The 25736-nt window shown below is 36.4% G+C and overlaps 6 protein-coding genes across 22 annotated transcripts; 2 read left to right on the top strand and 4 right to left on the bottom strand.

Annotated features, from left to right (window-relative positions):
• Positions 1-102: 102 nt before the first annotated feature.
• LOC105692789 (ATP-dependent DNA helicase Q5-like) lies at positions 103-7382 on the bottom strand. 8 transcript variants are annotated; one of them, XR_007279927.1, is made up of 17 exons: positions 7244-7382; positions 6948-7043; positions 6566-6873; positions 6112-6236; positions 5862-6026; positions 5423-5599; positions 5104-5283; positions 4673-4778; positions 4460-4571; positions 4075-4299; positions 3645-3836; positions 3425-3563; positions 3187-3276; positions 2590-2775; positions 894-2353; positions 706-755; positions 103-388 (listed from the first exon to the last, which is right to left on the bottom strand). XR_007279927.1 is itself a non-coding variant. In XM_048659770.1 (15 exons), the coding sequence occupies exons 3-15, from the start codon at positions 6663-6665 to the stop codon at positions 1394-1396; spliced, it is 2748 nt and encodes a 915-aa protein (XP_048515727.1). In that variant the 5' UTR covers positions 6666-6873; positions 6948-7043; positions 7244-7382; the 3' UTR covers positions 103-1393. The 8 variants fall into 8 exon arrangements, 5 of the variants coding, with proteins under 5 accessions (XP_048515727.1, XP_048515713.1, XP_048515737.1 ...); XR_007279923.1 differs by having other exon boundaries at positions 103-755; XR_007279926.1 differs by having other exon boundaries at positions 706-2353.
• Positions 7383-7385: 3 nt separating this feature from the next.
• LOC105692859 (BRCA2-interacting transcriptional repressor EMSY) lies at positions 7386-15796 on the top strand. 8 transcript variants are annotated; one of them, XM_048659809.1, is made up of 16 exons: positions 7872-8296; positions 8422-8875; positions 9122-9229; positions 9556-9730; positions 9885-10066; positions 10176-10297; positions 10424-10552; positions 10748-10919; positions 11082-11345; positions 11450-11593; positions 11722-11861; positions 12360-12491; positions 12556-12729; positions 12871-13118; positions 13210-13373; positions 15438-15796. In XM_048659809.1, exons 4-16 carry the CDS (start codon positions 9576-9578, stop codon positions 15671-15673), a joined length of 2262 nt encoding a protein of 753 aa, XP_048515766.1. In that variant the 5' UTR covers positions 7872-8296; positions 8422-8875; positions 9122-9229; positions 9556-9575; the 3' UTR covers positions 15674-15796. The 8 variants fall into 8 exon arrangements, with proteins under 8 accessions (XP_012267780.2, XP_048515752.1, XP_048515763.1 ...); XM_012412357.4 differs by lacking the exons at positions 7872-8296; positions 8422-8875; positions 9122-9229 and adding exons at positions 7386-7528; positions 7633-7858 and having other exon boundaries at positions 13681-15471; XM_048659795.1 differs by lacking the exons at positions 7872-8296; positions 8422-8875; positions 9122-9229 and adding exons at positions 7389-7528; positions 7633-7858.
• LOC105692860 (small nuclear ribonucleoprotein-associated protein B) lies at positions 15791-17111 on the bottom strand. The gene is made up of 3 exons (XM_012412360.4): positions 16953-17111; positions 16293-16827; positions 15791-15966 (listed from the first exon to the last, which is right to left on the bottom strand). Exons 1-3 carry the CDS (start codon positions 16953-16955, stop codon positions 15851-15853), a joined length of 654 nt encoding a protein of 217 aa, XP_012267783.1. The 5' UTR covers positions 16956-17111; the 3' UTR covers positions 15791-15850.
• Positions 17112-17542: 431 nt separating this feature from the next.
• LOC110117413 lies at positions 17543-20445 on the bottom strand. 2 transcript variants are annotated; one of them, XM_048659871.1, is made up of 5 exons: positions 19100-20445; positions 18814-18973; positions 18503-18726; positions 18171-18293; positions 17543-17850 (listed from the first exon to the last, which is right to left on the bottom strand). In XM_048659871.1, the coding sequence occupies exons 1-5, from the start codon at positions 19287-19289 to the stop codon at positions 17615-17617; spliced, it is 933 nt and encodes a 310-aa protein (XP_048515828.1). In that variant the 5' UTR covers positions 19290-20445; the 3' UTR covers positions 17543-17614. The 2 variants fall into 2 exon arrangements, with proteins under 2 accessions (XP_048515828.1, XP_020711919.2); XM_020856260.3 differs by having other exon boundaries at positions 18171-18308.
• Positions 20446-20616: 171 nt separating this feature from the next.
• LOC105692794 (ETS-related transcription factor Elf-5-like) lies at positions 20617-23813 on the top strand. 2 transcript variants are annotated; one of them, XM_012412246.4, is made up of 7 exons: positions 20617-20764; positions 21163-21283; positions 21569-21829; positions 22118-22372; positions 22576-22677; positions 22755-22938; positions 23319-23813. In XM_012412246.4, the coding sequence occupies exons 1-7, from the start codon at positions 20759-20761 to the stop codon at positions 23449-23451; spliced, it is 1062 nt and encodes a 353-aa protein (XP_012267669.2). In that variant the 5' UTR covers positions 20617-20758; the 3' UTR covers positions 23452-23813. The 2 variants fall into 2 exon arrangements, with proteins under 2 accessions (XP_012267669.2, XP_012267668.2); XM_012412245.4 differs by having other exon boundaries at positions 20618-20764; positions 21130-21283.
• An 843-nt stretch (positions 23814-24656) lies between these two features.
• Positions 24657-25589, bottom strand: LOC105692790 (serine protease inhibitor I/II-like). Its single transcript, XM_012412235.3, has 3 exons — positions 25430-25589; positions 25044-25265; positions 24657-24964 (listed from the first exon to the last, which is right to left on the bottom strand). The coding sequence occupies exons 1-3, from the start codon at positions 25524-25526 to the stop codon at positions 24825-24827; spliced, it is 459 nt and encodes a 152-aa protein (XP_012267658.2). The 5' UTR covers positions 25527-25589; the 3' UTR covers positions 24657-24824.
• Between the last annotated feature and the right edge of the window lie 147 nt (positions 25590-25736).

Here is a 25736-nt window from a genome sequence, read left to right on the forward strand (position 1 = left end):
AGAACCTGTGTTGAACAAGAGCCTAGAATTACCATTCGTGTACCGTTCTTGAGCTCTGGTGAATCTCCAACTGGCGATAGGTAGATCAAATGACTAATTCAATTTCATAGATGAAATAGTTTAATGCATCGATAAATTTCACACACGTACGCTTCAGAACAATAACATAGTTGGGACATAATGTTTTTATGACTAGGTGGCTATTTAAGATTTATTTACATTTCAGTGTGATTATACACATCACATACTGCAAGAAATGTACATCACTAACGAAGTTCTGTCGCTGGCATCATTGAGATGAGAGGAAGATGAGTGAGTAGCAACAATGAGTGAAAAATAAAAAAATAAAAAATCTCCAACTCGTCCTTACAATCTTCATCACTGAACACTGGAACGATAAACTAATTAAAAAAAATAAATACTGACAAACAAAAAAATTAATATCTTCAACTGGTCCTTATAATCTATGCTACTGAATACTGGACCAAATAAAGTTATTTGCTAAGAATAAATGAGATTGGATCGAAACATAGTGATCAATGAATTTCAGTCAAAAGTACAAGGTAAAAAGAAACATGATATGGAATATTGCAGTTATTGTACTAATATTGTACTAGCTCGTATAAAAATTGCAGGTAGCCGCAATTTGGATAGCAATATAGCAAATATCAAGTTCGAAGATGTTGAGAGATGATGCTAATTTACCGTCAAACTGTCCAGGTATGCGGCAACAATTTTAACTATCTCTCTTCTACCTGAAACACGATATGAAAAATCAGGCTAATATGATTCCGAATTAATACTCTTTACTATTTTGGCAAACGGATAGATGCAAGAACATCGGTCAACAGCAATTCACTGGAGTGTCATTGCTGGAAAAAAGTTGAACTCACTGTAACAATGATATTTTCTAACATTGTGACGGATCCACCTTCCAAGTTTTATGTAGGTCTCTCTATCAGATTCGCCACAGCAAAAACAAGGCTTCAATTCTCCACTGATCATCAATCTTCTGCAATTTCTTCTCTTGATTTGTGATTTTTTTCTACACATCGTAGCGAAGTAGACTTGCGAGCCTCAGACGATCTAGAAGACCATCTCTCATATCTTTGTCGTTGTTTGGCTGACGTCCTTGCGTATCTGCCATTTTTAAATAAAGAATCTCCATTGACTCATGAAGTTGAATTAGGTACCAGTCGCCATTCTTTTACTAACTGCTTTGTAAGGCTTTTTCTTTTACAATATTCTACATCGTTCTCAACCTTAGACGCGGTGGAACTTAAATCATCTTGACTGTCACTTAAACTGCCATGTTTTACTTGAATTTGCATGAATTATAGTAACTTCGTCATCACTTTCATACTGTTCTTTGGCAAAAAACGTTTGCTCGTCACTATGTTTTTTTCTTCTTTGAACGGACCCCCTCTGGCGTAGTAGCGGATTTTTTATCGCATTTTCGCTTATTGTGACCATCTTTTTGACTTGACTTACTTGAAGTTGCGGGTAAGAAATTTTGGGCGATTTCTGAGGCAGTTTCGAACTCGTATTCAAATGACTGCTGTTTTGGCTGACGTATTTTTCGTTTACATGCTTTTGAAGATGTTTCAAGAGACTTAGTTATGCAGCGCGTTTTCATCTTCGGATTTGCTGATTGCTTTTTATCAGATTCTCCTGAATCTGATGAATTTTCTATCACTGGAACAGAGTTGGAGTTGGTCTCTGATTCCTCTGGTTTCTCAGAAACTGGTTGCTCACACACCATAGGAGATTTTTCAAGAAACTCTTTCAATGGTCTTACTTTGAGATTTGCAGGTGATGAGGGTCTTTCGTCATCAGATTGTTGAGCGCTGTCACAAATGTTTTCTGTCGGTACAAAATCACACTTGGCCTCTGATTCTTTTGGTGTCTCAGAAATTGCTTGCTCACGTAAGGTGGAAGATTTTTTGAAAAACTCTGTCACAGATCTCATTTTGACTGCTTTCTTTGATGATTTTTTTTTTGGTTTTTGAGAACTTTGGTTAATGTCTCTTGTGGATACAAAATCACAGCTGGTTTTCGGTCGATCTGATGCCTGGGAATCTATAGGCTCACGCGTTTGTGAAGACTTTCCAGATAACTCAGTCACGGAGCATTTTGCGACATTCGGATTTGCTGATGAATTCGCGGCTTGTTGAGCATCATTATAAATGACTTTGGCCGTTACAAAGTCACAACCATTCTTTGATGATTTTTTTTTCTCTTCTGCTGCTTTTAAAGATTTCTTGGGAGATGTAGCCTTTTTTGCACCTGGTTCATAATTTTCCAAATTAAGATCAAGGATTCTTGACTTGTTAGAGTCCTTAATGGATTTAACCTACATCAGAAAGCAGAAGAATCAGGAGTGATCAGAAATCAAGTAATCAAACGACATTCGGTGATTTTATAAGGATCCCACATGAAATGAGACAAGAAAACACGTTCCATAGTTTAAAAGTTATTCCACTGTAACTAGAGCCATTTATCACTAATAAAATGTAAAAAAAAAAAAAAAAAGAGAAAGAGAAATTTTGAGTGAATTTATAGAAAGCACAAGTATTACAGGGTACTTACAACTTTTGCAATATTAAATCGGTAAACATTAGCAGCTACGGTACGACTGAAAATGGTGTATTCGAGCTCTTGCGCTAAGGAACTTATGTCTTCTGCGTTGATTGAAATCATCTTGTGATGATTCTTGAATATTTTGTGATTCTCTGTCAGTAGATCAACCAAATAATTGTAGAAGTACTCTCGCGACTGCAAAATGAAAAAGTAATACCAATAACAAATTGATTCTATGTTATTCACACTCATCATGGGATTTATTGTTTTTTGTATTTAGATCTATGATTTGTTCTATGCACTGGCAGGTGAGACATAAGGTGAAAGTGGGTCAGAATAGTTTTATAACAAACTCATGGCATTTTTAACTATACCTCGAACTTGCAGTAGCCTCAGTTACTGGAATAGTGGTTTTATCAATGTTTATATACAATTCAGGGTGATTCGTTTTTCGACTATTAGTCTCTTGAGAAATAAAAAAATACTCGAAAAAACATTACCCTGACATACATATAAGCAAAATAAATACACAACATAGGAATGAATAGATTCTACTAACTGGTTTTAAGTGACGTTATAGATGGGGATACTTAAATTGCAACTCACCTCTATTGTTAGTCCCTTTACTTTAACATGTGTCGCTTCTGCAGATTTTACATGTGCTTCAGATGCAGCCATTTTAATTTGGTGACTCGGCTGTAGAAAAATAATTAACCCATTACTTACGAATATTGACAACAGAAAAAATCTTCACATGACAGATATTATCGCGACTCACGAAGAAATAAAACAGTACATATTGCATATTTCCATGTATAACGTTTTTCAAATGAATTTATCAAACCAGTCTTACTGCTTCAGGCTTTGCATTTCCTCTGCGTAAAGCAAATTGCTGAGTAAGCAATTCTTTAGCTTCACGTTTTTCTTGCGCCTTCATTGCTTCAAATCCTGGTCCAGAATTGTCACTCTCAGTATCTGATTCACTGTTGGCAAACTTTATAGTCAAGCCACAACATCAAAGATACAGTCACTATCATCGAATAATAACGATGAATAATACTTACAGCACGTCATACTTTGGAAGTGCAACACCATCTGCCACAGAACTTTCAATCGATGTTTTGTTTTCAAATTTAATGCTACGAAATTCCTCGATCCGATTCTGAACTCCCTTTTTGTTTTCACAACAATCACATCGATTTCCACAGGCTGGAGGTTTGTCACCAAAGAATTTTGAGAATTGTGCGTGGCGACATCTAAGTCAAAATATTATTTGAATATCACAGAACATGAAGATAGCATAATTTTAACGCGTAGGAATCAATGCAAAGCACGCATATGTTACAAGACAAAGAAAAAAAACCACAACGTTACACAACGGTAGCATAAGTAAATTTAGAAAAGTTTAAATGCAGTCAAGTATGAAATAAGAAAACCTTGTCACAGCTAACTACAGAATTCATGAAGTTAACCAAAACAACTTGTAATACATACTTGGCTTCCAGGCAATAAGCCACCATTCGTTGAAAGTTTTTCTGCGCCAGAGCCGCGTTCTGAATATTCGAATCTTTTGAATTGCGCAGAATATAATCTATCGCATCATGTTCTTGTTTGCTGAAATAGATCCGGCACCGAGCAGGTTTGCCGTCTCTCCCTGCTCTTCCCGATTCCTGGTAGTACCCAGCAACTGTGTGTGGTACCGACCAGTGTACAACAAACCTGTCGTTGGAAGTAAGTTACAAATTTATGATGCATTTCATAACGCAGTTTATACAGAAATTCATCATTCTAAAAAAAATTTGAGACTGAAGGTATAAGCTCTGAGAAATTCGTCATGATCAACAGTAGAAAAACTGGAATTGAGATTGGAGAATCATACCTGACTGGCCCTTTGTCGACTCCCATTCCAAAACTGCAGGTCGCTACAATGACCTGAACCTTTCCACTATTCCATGCATTCTGATTTGCAGTTCGAATTAAAGTACTTAGACCTGGAGATTCAGATTACAGATATTATGGATGAAACAAAAAGTTTGATCAATTCCTAATGAAGGACAACATCGATTTCCATTCATGAAGAATAGCTACATACCCGCGTGATAAGATACAGCCTTAATACCCATAGTAGTCAGACTTTCAGCTAAGCTAGAGGTGGTATCCTTCTTCCGACAATAAACTATCCCACAATTTCGTTGCATCTGAAATATGAAGTGATGGTCTTTATCATTGACAGTTGATGAAAAATCAGAAACAAATGTGACATCGCCATATCAGTACACTACATTGAAACCTTAATTAACAATGTAGTTAAAACTGAAATATTTTCGTTTGTTTTAAGAGGTTTATTAACGCTTGAAAAGGTCATGCTATATAAGCTCTGTATGTATGATATATTATGAGGAAATTGTTCTACATATGTAGTTGCCCCAAACTCGTTGCATCAATTTTTTTTTAGCCCAGCAATAAGTTTTTTCAACGGTATAAACAAATTACATTTATGAATTAAAAAAAAAACTTGCTTACCGGAGAAGCAGATTCATCAACGGTACCTAGTGCTTTAGTAATAAAGTCTTTGAGATGTTCAAGTGGATTGTTCAATGTTTCCATAAACATCAAATCATAGTACAGGTTATCTCGAAAGACTGGAAGCACAAAACGTGCAGGATTCTGCATTTTCAATACAGAAAATATGTCGGCTACAACCTGAAAATTTCGTTTTTAAGCTTTTGTACTTTTTACTATTCATAAAAATTCTATCATTTCTACCCTATGCATAACATGCTAAACCTCTTTTGTAATTAAGTGCACTGTTGATTATAATGAAGGTGTAATGCGAGATTACCTCTTTATCGGCTGTTGCCGTTAATGCAATAATTGGCACATTTGGACACATTTCTCTGAATATCCCCAATTCTCTGTATGAAGGCCTGAAATCATGACCCCATTGACTCAAACAATGGGCTTCGTCGAGCACAATATATGAAATCACACCGGCAGTGTACATTTTCTTAACTAGAGTCTGAAAAAAATATGATTATACAAGTGGTACAAAACTACGAATCACTTTCTATAATATGTGATTATCAATGAGTAAGTCCATTGGTAGTTCAGTATTTGGTGACCCAAAAGAGGCATTGGAAACGAATTTAGTAATAGGATAAATAATGTGTACCTCTATGGTTATTGCTATGGCATGTTTTTACAAGATATAGATAAAAAATGGGAGAGATGGAAATTCATCAAAAGATCGAACAGTGTGATGACATCAAATGATGCGGTACCTGGAAACCGCGCGTAGTAGCCATCTCTGGTGTAACGTACAACATTTTCAGTTTTGGTTGTTTAGACTGCAGATCTTTTACTATAGAAGCTTTCTCTTTCACTCGAGTCTTTGAATTCAATGTTTTCACATTGATGTTAAATGAGTCTAGAATATCTATTTGATTCTGAGGAGCAAATATAGCTAATTAATGAAACAAGCAGGGTATGAAGATCAGAAAAGTCAAGATGAATTCTAGAAGTCCAACACACCTTGATCAGAGCTATCAATGGTGAAAAGATCAATGCAACTTTATCTTTTTGCATTGCAGCAGGCAGCTGAAAACACAGCGACTTCCCAGCGCCCGTGGGCATGCAGATATAAACATCTTTTTCCCCTTAAACATAATATAACAGCAATTTTATTATGCGGAAAGACATACAGTCATAAAAGTGCTTGCCGAAGCTCTCCACTTATAATGAAGGGCACGAAGTGTAGGACTTAAAATTTGCTATAAAAATTAGATAGGAAATGAATAAAAATGAGTTTTCATCCTATAAATCTAGAAGTGTTCACCTTGATAAGTGAAGTCAAGAAAGATTGAAGGCAGAAACGTGACATTGTCTACGAATAACATCGCAGAATTATTGCTTGTTGTCATTGGTGTCATGTTATAGACAGGAAATCTGAATATTGACGAAGAATTGATGCATTACTGTTACTTACTTTCGAAGACGGCTTTCGCAGCACGCCTTTGCGTTTCGCTTTTGAATTCATGGTGACCGAATATCTTTTGCAGATTAGTTTCCAAGCAATCTTCGGACATTGTTACGACAGCAAACAACTATGAAACAACTTTTAAAACATCATCCACTCGAATTTAGCAACCTTCTGTGTCGATACAAGTCTCAATGTCACAGTAGCTTTTCTTCACAGCACAGAATATTGTTGGACTGTACGCTCTTACTAGGATTCTTTGCGCATATCCTTTAGCGCGCTTTTATTTGGCGCGCATAAAGAAATCGATCACAACGCTGTGGCGTTGGTCAAGTCAGTATACATACGTATGTACGTACATACATACTATAATTATCGTAAATGTACGTACCATATTAATGATTTGTATAATCTGCCATCCTCAGTCTTCATTAGAAGGAAAAAATACAATAATCCTCCACGATAGCGTTTTCATAGATAAAATTATCTGAAAAAAAATTTCAAGTAGCTTGTTGTATCTTCCCGATATGTGTCAGAGGTGGATAATTCTATTATTCTCGCATAGACGGCATGCCGGTAGTTTTGTTTTGGTTTTAAATGTAACGGTTTTTTACCTAGCTTTACGCTAAATTCCAAACATACAAGTTACGATGATGGTTAGTCATACGTATGTACATACATACATACCAGTCAACGCTAAGTATTTTCTGTGTGTGGTTATTTTCATGACAAATGTTCTCATAATGAGTGGTAAAAGCTCAGATTCCGAATATTCAATGTTGAATACACCTCCTAAAAAAAGTCTGAAAATTTTTCCAAAACTCATCTAGTTAATAAATGTCGACATATCAAAGGCAAATGGGGTAATTCCAGTCTGATTCCGTGTTCACGACTGGTTGAAGCGTTGACTCGATGACTGATGGATCTTCAGTACATGCCCAGTGAGAGGGCGTAAGTTCGCGAGACTTTGTGGTAGGGTACAAGACTCTCGTATGGCTGCCTGTCTTGGCAAATTTTTAAAGTCGACGTTGAATCTTCGCGGTGAATGTAGTGAAATGTTTCTTATTTGTCTCCAGAGAATCGACTGGTATTCGAGCGTAGCAGATTGGAAATGGAATATGTGACAACTTCATCATCAACTGAAAATCCTGTTGTCAGCAGTCAGATAAAATGTAGAAATAAATTTTAAATGATGCCTGGATTTGCTAATATCCTATTGTGACTGCTTTAATTCCACAACAATGTGGCCGATAAAGTTGGACCTGTCTCGTGATGAGTGCAAGAAATGTTTACGCTGTCTGGGTAAGGTTATGCTTATTTAAACTTTCATTTTCCATTTGAATTTCATGTTTTTTGTCTTCTCATCACCGCTTGCCTAGGTTCTTTGGTATGTCAAGCATTCCATATTCTTTAGAAAGTACAATTATCATTGGTACAGTGTTGTTCCTATCCTAACACACCTTGTATTGCGCACACAATGTTCGTTGCCATTATAAACCTTGTTAGTCTACTGAAGTCATGCCACAAGTCACATTTGATACCGATAATGTACTTCGAATGTATTCATCAACAAAGTGTGCAGATAACTTTCATCCGAGATTGAAGGAGAGAACTGAAGACAATATACTTGTTTCAAAGAGTGTGCAAAATGCTGCTCTAACTTTGATTGCTACAAATTGTGTAGGTCTTCGGATTTATTAACTATCTATGAAATTGCATTTGTTCAGAAACAGAGACAAGGTAAGTGCTAATAACAATTAGATGATTATGATCGGTCTGTTCGAAACAACAGACCATAAAAAAAGTACTTCGAATTAATATTTGCTTTATTGGGAAGCTATGTAATAAATTTTCGTTAATTTTAGTTTCCAGAGCAGTAGCTGAAGCAGAAAACGAAATTCTGTAATTTTAAGACACTATGAAGAAGCTGTCTTTCAGATAATGGTTTTTTTTCACATTTGTTTGTGCATTTGAGTTTCAATTGATGTACAACGAACATAAAGTTATCGCAAATCACTCAGATAAGTATTCCACACAAATTGTACAGCCATTTGTAATTCAATTTGCATCATAAACCTTGAATGTTAGTTTAAAATGTTCTTTATGTATATTTAGCTTTGCTATTCTACATAGGATACAATCTGCTACAACTGCTGGTAAAAAAATGAAAATATCACATCCCTGCAAAGACTACCAATGTTCATTTCAACGCATATGTCTCGAGAGGAAAGCTGTGAGAAAGTCCATGAAAATGAGAGATTCTGATAACACAGATGTTACAACTCTATGCAAATTAGTCCTGGCACTGTTGTTATCATGGTATCATAAAAATTGTTTTGTTTTATACAAACCCAAAAATTGAAATAAACATTTTTTTTAAGCTATATTAATATGCATTTACGATTTCTTAAAATTGATAAGAATAGTTGGAGAAAATAAGACGGACCCAATTAAAAGAACATGATATCAAAAATACAGCAAATATTGCAGCGTTCACAAACTTGAAGCCTACTAGCTTCCTGAACAGCATCTTACCTCCCTTGATATCCATGTCTGTTTGCATAGGTCTGCATGACTCGTCTGGATTATCCATACTACATTCCTACCCTTGATCCTACATCGTTAACTTTTGAAAGGGTAAACGGATAGATTTCTTTCCTTCTGCACGAAAGTGTGAGCATTATTATTTAATTTTCCAATTAACTTGCAGATTGCATGAAATTACTGTTTACTGTTTCATAAAAAACATGGTACTTTAGATAATTGAGTATTGCATTCTTTATTATTTTCCATTTTTTTCTGTATATTTTATTTTGGTTCTTACAACACCAAACTTATATTAATTAATGATGACAACCCATACATATATTCTATAGATTTGTGGCAAAATTATCGTTTCCAATCACATTCCTATACAGCACAACTCATAGCAAATAAATTTATCCTTAGGTTGTAATTAATTAAATGTTATATTGATATCTTGGTATAATTATTTTCAGAATTGGAAGCCTATGGTAGTATGGTGTCAGTACTGCGGGCACAAGGCTCATTTACTAATGAGAAGCAGAAATTATTGCAGGAACTAGCTAAAGCTCTTCATATATCAAATGAAAGGCACCGTGCAGAGGTGCGGCGTGCTGTTAATGATGAGAAACTATCTACGATTGCTGAACAGTAAGTTTTCCTTGCATATTGTGATACCTAACATATTATTTCTGTCTTTTCCTAGATATTTCGCAGTGTACTTTATGATTTAAATTCAGCAATGACATGATTGAAATATGCCATCAACAATAATTGTACTATGACTTTTATGTTTTCCTCCCAGGTTAAATGGCCCAAATACTGGTACAGATTGGGCTATTGAGGGTCGAAGAATAATTCCTCTCTTACCAAGGTTGAATCCTCGCAATGTTTTTACAAGCTTAGCTAATAGTCTTTCACTTGCGACTTCTGTTGCCAATACAAAAATGCCATCAACATCAGCGGAAAAGTCAACAGATGTAAAAGGTATTGGTCATAGAAATTCAAGTTTCCAAAATATCATTTGTCTTTACTTACTTTACTTTAAAACTACTTGACTTTAAAATTACTTAAAAATATTTTCATCATTCTTCAGTTAAAGTGGAGACAGAATCCGCCATAAAAAAAGTGGAAGAGAATGAATCACCTGCAGATACCACCATTAAACAAACAGACAATCATTCCATCAGTAGAAAAAGAAGAAGATCACGAGTGGAGGTAAATAACAATATAAATACCCACACCAGACCTTACATAGATTTCAGTTTATTTGATTTTATCATGTATCAGAGTGTCATGTAACTTCGAATAGTATTTTATACCCATACCATGTATTATTTACAGTTAGAGGATCTCTTCTGCAATGTAACCCAGCGTGAGGATACTACTAATAATGTCAAAGATGTTGTGAGACCTTTTTCTCGCTTAGGATCAGAATCAATATCTCCTGTACCAGTTTCATTATCGAATAAGGTAAAAATGTTTTACCATTAAAAATTGTATGCATGAATCGCTACTGCCAGTCCGAATTCATTGCGGTTGTGGCGGATTATTTGACACTTCTAAAACCAGGCGTAGTTATTTGAAGGTAAAGAATTGCTGATCATGTGCTACAGAGGCCCCATCTGAAATGATTTGAAGGGAATATACATTTCAATTGTTTAACAGGTTATTGTAGTATCGACAAGTTCAGCTTTGGATTTAGCAAAGAATAGTGTCATCGATAACACTGCTACAATCACTACCGTCAATTCATGGTGTTCCACAACAAGTATAACATCGCTTCATGATGCTTCCGTTCATACCAGTGGAAGTAGTTCCAGTGGATCAATTGCTACAGGTTTCTTAATTCTTCATTTATCCGTTCTATACCCAATAAATCGATAATAAATAACATGCAACTGTATAATAAATTGTACATTAATTGATATTGAGCAAACTGACCTTTCGATTCAATTTGTAACATATTTTCCCCATGTATATTACTCAAATTCTTTTCCAGTTCCATGTAAAGCTATGATATCTGCAAATATATCACATACGCATGTGCCTACTCAAGTCAGTCGGTCAGTTTCAACGGTTGTACCAACATACGTAACTGCAATTCCGACCAGTATAATACGAGGTAAAGTGATATCGACACAGAGTAAAGTACAACCCAAAACAACGTCACTTGTGATACCCAACAGCGGTCCACAAAATCCTGTTGCACAGACCATGCAGTCAGAAGTTTCTGATGTACAAACAAATAGCGACATTGATAGAAGTATGTCTACATATCTTTAATTTCATATTACACCATTTGATTGCTCAGTGAGCAGTATTCCTTTCGAGAAAGTATTTGAAATAATTATTTCTTCCAACTTTTAGGTGTAAAACTAGTGCAATTAACAAGCTGTGTGCAGAAAACAGTCAAATCTAGCGGTAATACGAGTCCTACATGCCTGCAAAGGATAACAAGCACAACACAAGCGAGTACGAGGCCAACCTTAGCCGTAAAATCTATGACGCCAAGTAATTACAGCCCTGATAAAGATGATATCACATTACTAGATGGAATTGATTTTGAATTTTATTTGAGTCAATCTTCTCATTTTTCGAAACATGTCACAGAAACTAAGTGAGCTTGTTTCTGTCAATAGATAGCGGACCTCGACTGGTGACTGTAAATACTGGAGTTGCTTCAAGCGGGCCTGGGCCTCCTTCTATCAGACCTACCACAGCAGTATTAAGGTGCAAAAAAATGTCTGCTGTTAAACCTGGTCAGCAGGCTACCAAAATGGTAAATTATGCCACAAATACCTTTATCTTAGCATACAATGTACAAAACTAAATTTTAAATGTTTCTTTGTCATATCTCACCATACCAATATCCATATCAATAATTCCAAATCAATACCAATACCAATATTACCAAATCAATAATTTTATTGTTTACTAAAGATTATGATGTATGTTGTTCAATCAATAACCATTGCCCATGATTGATGTGGTAAAAATAGAACCCTTGATGTGCATACAGAGTGCCTCTGACCATGAGAATTTCAGTCATAGTTTCATTTTCAATCTAGCTACTACCTCACAGTTGAAATAATTAGTGGCAAAAAACATCTGATTCATGTTCTCAGGAAGGTGTATAGTTACTCAGATACTTAAAGTCGAAATTCGATTGTGTTCAAATCGACTCTATGTGTACCTGATGTTTTGCCACAGTGGTATGCACACTATGGGTTTAAACCTTGGCTTGATCTTGATAAAAGTGATCTTTATGTTATTCTAGGGTATTACATTAAATTCTAGTAAAACTGTAAATATAGGATCCAATTCTGGCTCAAGAGTGGCGGCTAAAGCAAATGTAATTGTTGTACAAAAAGGTCCCGCCAGAGGTGTTACGCTGTCTCATGCTGGAAAGGTAATTTTTGTCTATGATGGTCATGATTATGTCTACTTGATATGATTGATAATTCTTGTTACAGGAAGTATTAGGTAAAGTTATAATGGGTGGAAAAAATTTGTGCTTATCAAATCAGCAATCAGCTGGTACGATAGCATTACTCCCACGTAGAATTTCCACTAATGGGGAACAATCTTTAGCCATGCTATCTCCTATAAGTTCCCCTCAACCGGAGTGTGTAAAAACGAATACAAAAGTAAATATCAACTATATCCAATTACGGACTCTTTTCAATTATTTTTTTCTCAAAAAATATCGAGAATCGCATCTAAAAAGTTACTTATATGTACTTTGTCATTTTAGGAATAAGTTGTACTAAATATCATTGTGCTTTCAGTCTGGAAACATGATTGTCTTCGACCTACGACAGGATTCTTTAGAGAAAAGTAAAGTTCTTTCCGAGATTCTTGAAGCTTCTGGGGTTTTCGGTTCAGAATCAAAGACTGCTATTTTAAACACTAATTCCCATACGTTAATGAAGGAACAAAATACAGATGTTCAAACGCCAATATGCCCCAAAAGTAAATCCCCGCATTTGAAGAGTGGTGCTAACTTTAGTTTTGTAATGGACACAAATGAGCATAGGTAAATGAACACTGTAACTTGGGTAACTTGATGAGATTTATGGCTGTTTCATTGTCTTCTAGATAAACATTTATCGGATTAATTGTTCCAGAAAAAATAAAGAAACTATAGATAATGTAAATGCAGATATAGCAACGTCTCCGGTTGAATCGCAAACTGAGGATTCCAAAGATGGGCTTGCCAAGCCTGATTGTATGAGTGAAATACAAGGAACACTTGACCCTCAAACCGGAATCTACACTTTTCAAACATCAGGTAGATCATGAAAAATTTATACTGCCTCGATACCCCTTATTGGGAAAAGACAACCACTCAGTAGATTTTGTTCTTTATGACCGAAAGACTTTTACAGTAAATTCATTTTTCCTGTAAAATCAATAATCATATTATGGTCTGAGCTGTGTTTATTAACGACAGGGCTGGTCAAGATTTGACGTGTAAGTTTGTAAGCCCGTTTTATTCATTTCACACCTTGACTTAATCTATGTTTCTGTCTGATTAGTGACACATCTTTAATTTGATGCTGACAATTACATCTGTAAATTGGCAAATATTTTTTCAGAAAATAACCTGCACAACATTCAGACAGACGAATCTATGCCCAGTTCAGAAATCGATATATTTAGCACAGCACTGGCTTCGACAGACATAAACTTAGAGAATTTTCAATACGTCGATACCAATGAAAGCAATAACGTCTTGGATGACGTTAGAAGTCAAATTCTAACGATTGATCAAATAAACGATTTATACGAAAGTCATCAATCAATAACCGACAAATCAAACTGTTAACAATGAGCTTGTTTCTCAATTACCACCTTTTTGATTTTTAAAATATTAATATATATTTTATACGTAGGTTTAATAAGATTTATAATTTTTTCGGCGTAATATTGGAATTGTTTGATATTTATATCAATACTAATTATTCTACAATATCTTTAAAGGAATTAAATATCTTATTCTGTTGATACAAAATTTAATCGAAAGATAATCTCCAACTGAGCAAATATTAATTTGTCTAGTATTTGGGTGATCGTCATCGTTGTGTTTTTCCAGAGACCGTTAATGCGAGTGCCAAAATATATTTCTATCTCCTGAAGATTGTCTGAAAGTAATCTAACGACCAGAAAGAAAGATCTACGAATGTTTGTTAATACATCTATCCTCGAAATCCTAGCATAGAAGTGCAGAATTCATTTCTAGTGTCAATTCCATGAGTGATACTCGAAAAATTTGTTTGGTTCCTACATGTAACTTATATTATCAAACCGAAAGTCCTTTTGATTTAAGTAATCACGTAGGTTTGATTAAAATAAAGACAATTAGAAACCATTGTGATAAAAAGCGGACAACTGCCGTCCTGTAATTGTATTTGATACATGTCTAATTTGAATTTATCATCTACGAAAAAATCTGTGACGTACTGCTCCATGCTATGTATTGTGAATACATATATAAAGTTAGTGCTATGTTTCATGTGACGTGATATTTGTAGCAAGATTACTATCCTTGATTTTTAGATACATGATAGAACATGATGTGTCTGTTCCATTGACAATATGCAAGACAATGATATGTTCTACTTTGCTAGTCTAAAACATGCATTGATGTGTATTAGAATTTTCAAATTACTGTTATTGATACTTGTGAATGATTCAACAGATTGATTCCACAAACAATAAGGTCATTGCAAGTGACACTAGGTGTTTAAAGATTGTTTGTAAAAATTTTTTAATTTCACGTTAAATTTTGTCTGCTGATTTAGGCATTTACATGCAAATATGTGCATGCAGCATATACTTTGTAAGCCGCTCGTGCTATCAGTTTGGTTGTCATTGGTCACAGCCTAATCAAGTCACTAGTTCGTCCCCGTGAGATAGTCATTATATTCATGCAATCGCACAAAACAGTATTTTTATGGAATATCAGTTTCACAGTTTCATGACGTTTCGAAAAATTCAAAGTCATACCAAAATCAAGCCTCAATGATAACCGTTTATCGCTAGCAACTCATTCCTGTGTAGTTGCTGTAAGATATAAATCGTTTTACCTCTTTATTACTTAACACTTTATGCAAACTACCGGCCAATCTAAACAACTACCTGATTCTTTCCTTGCTCAAGTGCCATTTATTAGTACTATTTCCATGTCTTCACCATATTGTCATCTACTGCCCACTGTCAAATCATTATGTTCCAAAGAAAAGCACCATTACATCACGTACTGGAATTCTTGACCTGCCAAGAGACAGACGATATTTTGGCAGCAGGAGTTTGTTTATTGTACCTCAAAATCTTTTTCTGTTTATATTTCTAGGAAGGTCACTTTCAGTGTCTACCATATATATTCAGCAACCACCAAATCAAGCTTTGTGCAAAATTTTGTTGATGATATCAGATGAAAACGAATTTTACCAGGAACTGGAAGTAAAACAGAAAAGTAGAGGAAATTTCAGTTGGTTTTTTATCAATAAACGAATTTTTTCAACTTCTAATTCCAAGTCTTTTTTTCTCGCAAAGGATTATTTATTTGACAAGCAAATCCTTTATTAGAAATACTTTCGTTGTTTTGATGAGCACTCGCAATGATCTCTCTTATGAATGATGATTCCGAATATAATTGTATCTTTGGGGAAACTTGGGTTGTGGATATCGAATAAATATCTGTGCTAGAAAGTTATGAGCTAGTTTATTGGTCATCATTGTATTTTTCCAAATATTATGACAGTATTAGTAAGGACGCGGAGGTGGGCCACCTCGCATCATACCAGGAGGTGGACCTCGCATTCCGGGAGGACCCATAGGTGGACCACCACGACCCATTGGAGGCATCCCAGGAGGCATTCCTGGAAAATGAAAATTTCCAACATAAGCGAAATATTTTCTATAATGAACAATAAATGTTTAGAACAATGCTAACATGCTGCTAGAAGAAGTCCGAGTTTCTAGGACCCCTATAAGATGGGATACCACCAAATCACTAGCTAGAAATAGAGATTACGCATTGCTATAAAGGACCATCTTGATCTTTAATATTTGAGCTTGTGTAGCAGTTAATGAAAATATTTAGTAGTTTCTCTGAACTAATCAGAAATTAAAATACTGGGACAATGTTGAATTCCTTGATGAGTCGATCATCAACTCAGGATATGATACTTTTAGAACTTATTACCCATCATTCCAGGCGGTGGTCCCATCATGCCAGGTGGTGGCCCACCGACAGGCATCCGGGGTGGACCTCCGGGGTGCATTTGAGGTGGTGCTGACACTTGACCTCGTCCACCAGGGGTCATGATCTGCTGCGATGGACCTCCGACACCACGGACAGGTCCCTGTAGTCCTGCAGGTACTCCAGAGACATTGGCAGGCATACCACGACCAGCGGCACGCCCCATTCCTGGGCCAGGAGCTGCTCCAGGAATCGGTACACGGGGTAAACCTTCTTCAGGAGGTGGTGGGCCTTCGACCGTTAAAGACACAATATTTTCACCTCTAAGAAGGACAAAGCCTAAAACTCTTTTTTCTTCTCTTTCAGGTTGTTTAGTATTTTTTGGTTTTATTCTCCTGAATTCTTCGCAGTCTCCAAGAATCAAATTCATGTGTTTATCGAATGCCTTGAATGTACCAATGAACGTACGAGAATCTTGCAGAATGATTCTCACCCTGTAGTTGATATGCTGCAGCATTTTGTTGTTTTTTCCGATCGTCTGAAAGAAAATGTAGACATATTAATTCTGCTCCTAAATTTTAACTAGGACTAACGTTTAGCCGAGACGAGGTTAGTTTAGTGAAACAATGAAATTGTTCGGGTGAAAATGAAGCGGTTACTCACCATGTTGAGAAGTTTGATTTAATTTTCTCTGTAAAAAAATATCGTCACGTTAGTTTTGGCTTGTTATTCTTACAATAACAACACCAAACGTATACCGGCAAATACGCAACGTTTGCGAGTCGCTTTTTCCACCGTTTAGGTTGGTTTAGATACTCGATTCCATCGTCGAGAGCAGTGGTCGAGCTACTCTGGATCGACTAACCATAGCTCATAACGCAGGCGCAGGACTTGAATCTCTGCGGAACCTAGCTAGATGTCGCGGGCGATACATTTCAAATAGTGATTTCAAACTTCATAAAGACTTTACAAAGAGTTTACAACAATCAAGCAACAATTTTCGAATTTGCTCATGGCTCATGGCAACATGGAAAAGTCGAATCTAAAAGTTCCCTTTACACTTCGAAAACTTTACTTTTGCTCCTTATGCCTGTTTGCAGATCAATGAAAGATTCTCCGTAACATTTTTTTCTTGCAGCTTATTGTTAGTAGAATTAAATTTTATCTTTGAATGAATAATAATTAATATATTTGTTTGATATTGATTAGAAGAATTATTCGACATAGCATAAATGTATACGTAATACCATACGTAATATCAATCATATTTTCGTTTATTGTGTTACAATAATCATAGAAACAGATTGGTGGAGGGCTATAAAATATTAAATAGTATCGTCGTCCTCGATGATGCTCAGAACTGCATTTAAAACGGCTTGTCGAATTCTTATTCTAGTTTTCAAGTTGAAAGTTTGGACATCTTTTGCGATTGACAAATAAAAGTTATCCTCGACATCATCTAATCGAAAATTTGCTGCTGGCCCATCTTGATCCTTTTTTCTTCTTTTGCACGTATTATGCCTTATACCATTTTCAACTATATCTGGTGAAGCTGTGTGTTCTGTAATGTAATAAACATGTATCAAAACACCTATTCAATCTTCTGAATGCCCAATTTGCGTAATTTGTAATACAAATCAGATTCTTTCTCTCTTAATATCAAGTATGTACATCATTAAGATTATTTTATTTTTAATCAAAAAAAGTCTTATCTGTTATCGCCGCAAATATTAGGGTGCCGTGATCGAAAATTGAAAACTCTCTCGGTAAAAAATTTGTAATTTTCACAAATGCATATATGCACCTTTCGACAAATTTACTACTTCGGTGAACATGACTTTCTGAAATGTTGTGATGGTATACATTTTGTACTATGCGTACTTGTTTTAGTTGGTCGAGAAGATGATTGATTTTGGGACGCACTATGTCGGTTTTCCCATATATTCATCATACTTGCAGGTCCAGGCGACAAATTTCTCATACGCTGCTGTCCCACAGGATCATCTGCGTTTGGAATATCTATAAGGGCGAGAATAGAAACTAAATTTATTATTTCATTCTACCTGCAATGCAGCATTATATACGAATGAACAGCTACGGTAATTGCCCATTACAGATAAAACTTGCCGAGGTGTCATTTTCATACATCTCAATGTAAAACACTCTAATCAAACGATCTCTAACATGTTCAGGAATATTCATCGTTTGCTCACATTCGCACGTGCAGTTGTCTTGGGAAGATTCACTCGTATAAGACGCTTCGCACATGATGTGGCTGCTACCTTCCTCGAATGATCGGAAGCTGATGTCTTGACCTGTAGAATCGATCGCCAGAACTGTTCCAGCATTATTTTCTGAAGTTTTTTCAAAAAAGTTTCCTTCGATTGGGCAATCAACTTCTAATATTTCAAACTGGCTCTGCTGTTTCGTTGTTGTACTGAATTAAAGACATTGAATACATATGAAATTCATAACTGCCACAGAAATTAAAGGAAAAAAGCAACTGTATCAATTTTCAACGAACTGCGATCGAGGCTTGACGGTGTCGTTTAAAAAATTCAAATTCGACATCAGATGCCACGAACTTTTGACATCCGCTCGGTGGCTCAGTTTTTGATAATTTTTTTTTTTCTCTTTGAGGTATCTATCTCGGAGACTCTTCCATCGTGTTTTGATAAATGCATCTGTATAATGTATCAAAAAATGAATAAGAACTCAGTTCATAGAAATCCCATAAGAAATACTGAGCAACTTGTAGATTATTAAAAATTTAGTTTATGATTAAATAGGAAAAATAATAATATGGTTACCTCCGAGTTTCAAGTCAAATGCTATTTTAGCCCAAATTTTTTTTTTTGCCCCAACGTCAGCGTACGATTTGTGAATCTTATCCCATAGCTCCGGTTTATTCTTTACAGCATTAATTAGTAACTCATTTATTCCGTCGTTGGAAATAGTTTTGTTTGACGTGTCAGGTGTATTTTCTGTACAATTATTCATTTTTGACAGCCAGAAAAATCCAAATATAATTACCCTTAAAAATGCTTCGAGCTATGATACGAGCAATAAATAACCAACTGTTGATCTCAGTTGGCATAGCGGCAAAATTAAATACACAACAATTGATAGCCGAAATTGCACGATTGAATTCGTAACTAACCGACGATGTTGGTGGCAACATGTGACGGCGTCATGAAATATAATGTAAGAAAAAAAGAGAAGATCCCTGGTTTTGAGGTTTTTTCGATTTTTCGCTAGCAAAAATGAACTTTTGCTATTTCAAGTCTACTGGATCTTATTTAAAATTGATTTGTCGAATCCAAATTCCTTACTTCATTGAATATTTTGAACGATCGAGGTTTTATGACTCTGAAGAGTACGTGGTAATTTGATGACTTTTAGAAATAGGTCGATTAATGTTGTCCCTAATGGAAACCAGTCGCGCGAACCGTATTCTGAACAAAGTTAATCAAGATAAACAAAAAATCTTGAAATCAAACGATCATTATAACGAGAAGCATTTTATGCTCGGGTTTTCTCGTAGATTCAACTGGGTTTTCACACTTTATTAAAATCGTAAACAATTTTCATGACTAATTTATGGAAAATGCCCTCCAACGCCAACACGCTGCAAACGCTACGAGTATCTTTTGAGAGAAATTTGTATGGGCAAAATAATGGAGTTGCGGTTGAGAAGACTGGATATGGAGAGACTTTAGCTGACATACAATCAAATTTTCTTTTCAATTATGAAGGTATCAAAGTCAGCTTGAGCATATAAAAACTTAACTACGGGTACTTTGAATGCTGTGTGCATTTCACAGATATCTTCATGAAACATCTCACACACCTATGTACCCATGCATATGTGTATTGTAGTGTAGAACTTCCAAAACCAATTCATAAAGCATGGTGTGAATATTAAGTCGGATCGTAGGTGAACGACTTGAGGAAAAAACGGAATTGACATCATGCTATCGTCAGAACTCGCGAATGTCTCTAAAGTTTATTCAGGCGAGTTTTTTATTTGCAATTATGCAATTATGGGTTCCAAGGACCAAAACTGAACGACCTCATCCAAAATAATGCGTACGGAGCAGTTCGTGGACATGAATAAATTTCAATAAAACTTCACTGTACTAATAATTTCTCGCCTAATCTGCATATTTGTATACTAGGTACCCATATATCATTTTGCGTCATACTGTTACATTGATAATAAAACGCCAGTTAGTATACTGATTGGCCGGTATCGAGGAGGCGGAAAAATTTTCAGCCACATATTTACGTACATAATTGTAGACGTCAGTTCTGAAGTGGGCAGTATGGATGTGCTATTCGTGACGGTCGGAGTTAAATTGCGTTATTAGCATCATAGTTTACTATAAATCAATTATTTAGAGTACCGTTCAGGTGATATTGATCGTCATAACAAGAACTCACAGTTGGAGGTCATAGCAACACATCAAATGCTAGTAAGTTTTTATTGTAATCTGGTGTAATTATCGTTGTGACTTTTTGCGAAATCATTTTTGTAAGAGGTCTGAAAAGCCTTTTTTGTTTGCATGAGAAATGATTCATGTACTTGTGCAACACCGCGGCAATATGGTGAATTTTCCTGCGAGCAGATTTCCATAGTCCAACAAACCATACTTATGCCAAATTCAGTGTTTCTCAGGTATCACTGCGATTAATACACAGATCCATATAATCTCAATCAACCGATAATTATGCCGGATGTGAAACAGCGCGACGCAGTTGCGTATTTTGAAATTGTCGAAAATAAACTTTTCGAAACTCCGACCGCTCTCCTCCAAAGCTTGAGTGATAATTTTTTCAGATCCAAAACTACCGTAGTTCAAATGTTTTGCAGGAAGATTGGTCGAAAGATGCAAATCTTCGTACGAAAAAATTGAACCTGGATCCGGACGAGGTCATTTATACATCATTAGGTGGCGTCTCTAATCAACCGTCGTGTGGGATATCACTTTTTCGTGAGTTTTCAAAGCTATGCACACGGTACGATAATATCGAGGGTTGAGAACCCGAACGTTGCGACCCTTACCGTTTGAACTTCAAAGTCAAATTCTTCGCTGAAAGGGCCTGCTTATCCCACAAATGTGAGCAGGCTGAAAGATCATAAAAATTGCGGGTATCCAATAAAATGTGATGTGGGTTTTTACGGTTTTTATTTTCACCCACTTTTGTGGAACGCATACACCGCGGGACATGAATTCCCTTCAATCGTTGATTTCAATTCCACAATTATTGAATTCTAGCCAGCAATTATGTGGCCACCGATGAAGATGGATGGAAAAATAAGCCTCCCGACGAATGGAACGAAAGCGACACAAAAAATTGGCTAATCTGGGTTAGTAAAGAGTCAGGATTTGCCTATGGCAGAATACCCTGTGAACTTGTGATTCCGGGACGAGAACTTCTCACTCTAAAGCGTTCTGATCTGATCGAATTAGACTCGACTTTTGGGGAAAAATTGTACGACTTCCTTCGACAACAGTCAGGCGAAACATCGCTATTTCGTAAGTTTTCTTGACCGTACAGGTGGTCCGACAATGCATCCCAAATATTCTTCGAGCGTTGATCTCAGTTTTATAGGGGAACGCGGGGCAACACGGGGTAGCGGGGCAGGATCTGGTACCCCGAAAATTTCGTAAAAATTTGTTTATAATGATCGAGAGAGACCTCAAACATCGTTTAGGATCAAATATTTTTTTTACTTTTTTTCTCATAGATTCCTTAAGCACCCCATATTGCCTCTCGTTTCCCTTCGTACCGAAAATCGATAATAATTATTGCGTACACTCCAGCCAACGATGGGTCGGACACCGACAAAGACGATTGGGAAAGTAAGCCAGTAAAAAAATGGAGAAAAAGCGACACTCAGAATTGGCTTATCTCGGTCAGTAGAAAATTGGGAATATCCTATGGCGCTCTGCCGTGTGAACTTGGAATATCGGGAACAGAACTTGTCCGTATGAAGCGTTCTGATTTCATCCGATGCGCTCCTACTTTTGGGGGAATGCTGTACGACTCGTTGCGAGAGCTCGGCGTAAGCGGCTCACGTGAGTTTGCCACGATTTTTTCTCTTGTCCGAATCTCAAATTCGGTTTTGTTCGAAGTTAACCGAATCGATCCAGTTGCTGACGTCGAGATTCGGCATAAATTTGCACGCAAATTTAGGGGCACACTAAGCATAGTAGTGAATTCTAGCGAGTTTGAGTGGACATTATACCGCATTCGTTTCAACTGAATATGACGTTTATAGAACAGGGTGGAAAATATAAGGACGGTTTGAAAAGTAGGCAGAAACAATCAGGTCCTGCAAGAAGGCCATTGGTTCGAAAAAGAAAACCAAAGAAGAAAACTGGTGAGTATTAAACTACCGTGAGGCTTTTTTCATTTTCTTTTTTGATTAACATTCGTCTTTTGTGTTCAATAATTTAGAAAACGTTTTGCAATTCGTTATTGGTTTGTTACACAATCCACAACACTGCCCAGGACAGATACGCTGGGAGGACTACGAGCAAAAAATGATACGTTTCGTCGACAGCGTGGCAATTGGAAAGCTCTGGGGGAAAAAGAAAAACAACGAACGAATGGACTACAAAAAATTGACCCGCGCTTTAAGGTGATTCAGAAATTAGGCGAGGAGTTGCTATCTCGATATCTCGATTGTAGACTGTAGTACTCAGTTACTGATCATCGGTGTAAGAAATGAGGTTTCCCATAATTTTGCGGATTTAGAAGATTTCAAAGATGTTCAAGTGATCTCAGAAATTTTATGGGATTTTAGAAGATCTCGTCAAACTCACAGATTTCAAGTGATTCTGGAAATTTTTCAAACTTCTAGCAGCAGTGTACTTTCTATTTAAAAATTGATCCATCTGTTCGGCATATTGGAAATGAGATGGTGCAATTAGAAACAAAAAATCTTACGATACTAAGTGAAATAATACTGCATTATTTTCCTGTAAATTTATCTGTAATGACACCTATTTTCATTTTCAGGTACTATCGAAAAAGCGGAATGATCGTTGCAGTTAACAAGAAGCGGCTTGTTTATCAATTCGGTAAGAATGTCCCGGGCTTAGAGACTGATGATCCGAACTTCGTGAAATTGAACGCAAAAAGAAGTAGTTAAATACGTAAGGTTTGACGGGTCTGAGAGATTTCGTTTGAGTTGAAATGGCGCAACAGAAATCGATTTCTGTGATATCGAGCGCTGAGAACCAGAAATTTCTGACTTGTATACAGTCAGATACGAAGGTCTCAGTTGTTGGAATTTCATTGAATTTTTTAACACGAAGTTGTTAAATATCACACAATCGAAATAAATGAAAAAATATCAAAATCATGGTATGAATTGGTACAAATTTCGGACGTCATGATTTATGTGATTACATGCTTTTAATATGTTGAACTGAATTGAAGTCATACAGTAGATATATGCTGTACACTCATGGGGAACAGGAAATAGAGAAATAAAAAGATTGTATTCGTTTATTTTCTCATTTTACTCAACTTTCATTGATCACGATTAGACATAGAACAACTTATCATCAGCACGTTCTCCTAAAACCTAAGAATATACGACTAGTTGATTTGTTTCATATGGTTTTATTAGGTCCGGAGCCGATAACGCACACCGAACGGTGACCCTGTCGAAGATGAAAATATTCTTCTCTGATACCTGGCCAAAAAGCAGATATGTGTTAAACGATGCATTTTGTGACAAGTTCCGCGATGTCGATTTACTTTCGTTATAATATGTTATAATATTTATAACATTCGGTGTTCTGAATTACGCTATCTCTAGCCAGTGGATAATTATCAAGATCCATCGAACGGTCAAAGTTTACAATTAGATACGAATGATTTGTTGTCCAGCTACATTTATTCCATATGAGTGAAAGTGTAACGGATAAACACATGCAACGTGGTATAATTTCGAGTATTCATCAGGCATCGTATGAACACAATTGATCAGCATTTAATGGGCGTTGTAGGGGCTACGAAATTTATGCGATCTTATGCATTTTATTGATCGATTAAAATTGTAAATAGAGATGCGCTATGAAAAAGGGTCGCTCGGCCAAACTAAATCACTCGACGTATCAGAAGCTTGTGTCGTTGTCGAAACGCTCATTGGCATGTGATCAGAAACTCTCCACTTATAAAGACCACTTATCGTCTAACGCCACCAAAAATATTAGAATATCTCCGAATTTTTATAGCGTTCGGTAACAAATTCCAAAGTCTAATGCATTTCAGACGAATTTTCTGCTCTTTGAAAATTTGTAGAAAATCGAAAGTAAGAAACAATTCTCAGATAATGTTCGGGCCAAGTACATTTTTTCACAATCATTTATTTTTGCAACTGTTCACTGTACATTGATATCGCATGACAAATACGTACGTGTACTATACATGTATATATTATATAAAGTACCAAGGAGGATTGCGTGATGGCTTCGAGACACGGTTGGGTTGTATCATTTCACCAGATTAAAATCTCTATAGCTGGACTGCAGGCCGCGTAAGTGGTACTTTAGGAGGACAAGCCATCAGAGTACACGCAGGAATGCCACTGTTAGTACACCAACAGCGATTACATTCTTCCATCCAGTTTGTCTGTGGCACGCAGAGACCGGCCTCTGTACAGATTGCATAGAAATATTGAAATCCGATGAATAAAAGTTTCAAACCACAATAAACTTTGAGTAAATTTCTTACGACGCTTAGATCGGTCCCCAGATTCGGCTTCATTAGCGGTCGCGACTTCAGCAGTTTCGGGAAGATTCACTGGTCGGTGTACACATCCCATCCGGGTGCAACCCCATCCAGAACCATCGGGAATGCAGAAACAGTTATTGCAATCTTCTTTTTTCGTTTCACCGGGGGTGCACACCTGAACGTTCCTTTTTTCTCGCAGTAGATATTTGTAAGGACTGTCGGCTGGAGATATCGAAAAAGTACATATTAATAAAATTGATGTCTTTCAACGTATCGAAATTTCCACACAGACTCCATGGTGAACACGCAATTGATACGTCTTATAACTTTTGAACCTTTTATTTTTACCGTGCAATTCATTATTCAATTCGTACGAATTCAATTACCTTTCACCAGAACCACGGCAGCGAGTACGAGAAATATTAGAACCTTCATCTTGTGGATGATCACGATCTGAGCGCACTGTTCCAATTGATGCAGCATCGCAGATGTATGCCATTAAATAGCGCCACTTATCAGCTTGAATAAAATAACAATTCTACGTAACACGAACGCTTTGAAAAACCCAACGGCAATGTCAACGAGTGAGAAGAGATACGATTCTTAGAATGATGATGACGGAAATAACTGAGAATATCATGGCGTTAGAGAAGCGATCGCCAAGGGATGCATCCTTAGGACCTCACTACTTGC

Source organism: Athalia rosae, chromosome 1, assembly GCF_917208135.1.
Source record: "Athalia rosae chromosome 1, iyAthRosa1.1, whole genome shotgun sequence".
Lineage (NCBI taxonomy): Eukaryota > Metazoa > Arthropoda > Insecta > Hymenoptera > Athaliidae > Athalia > Athalia rosae.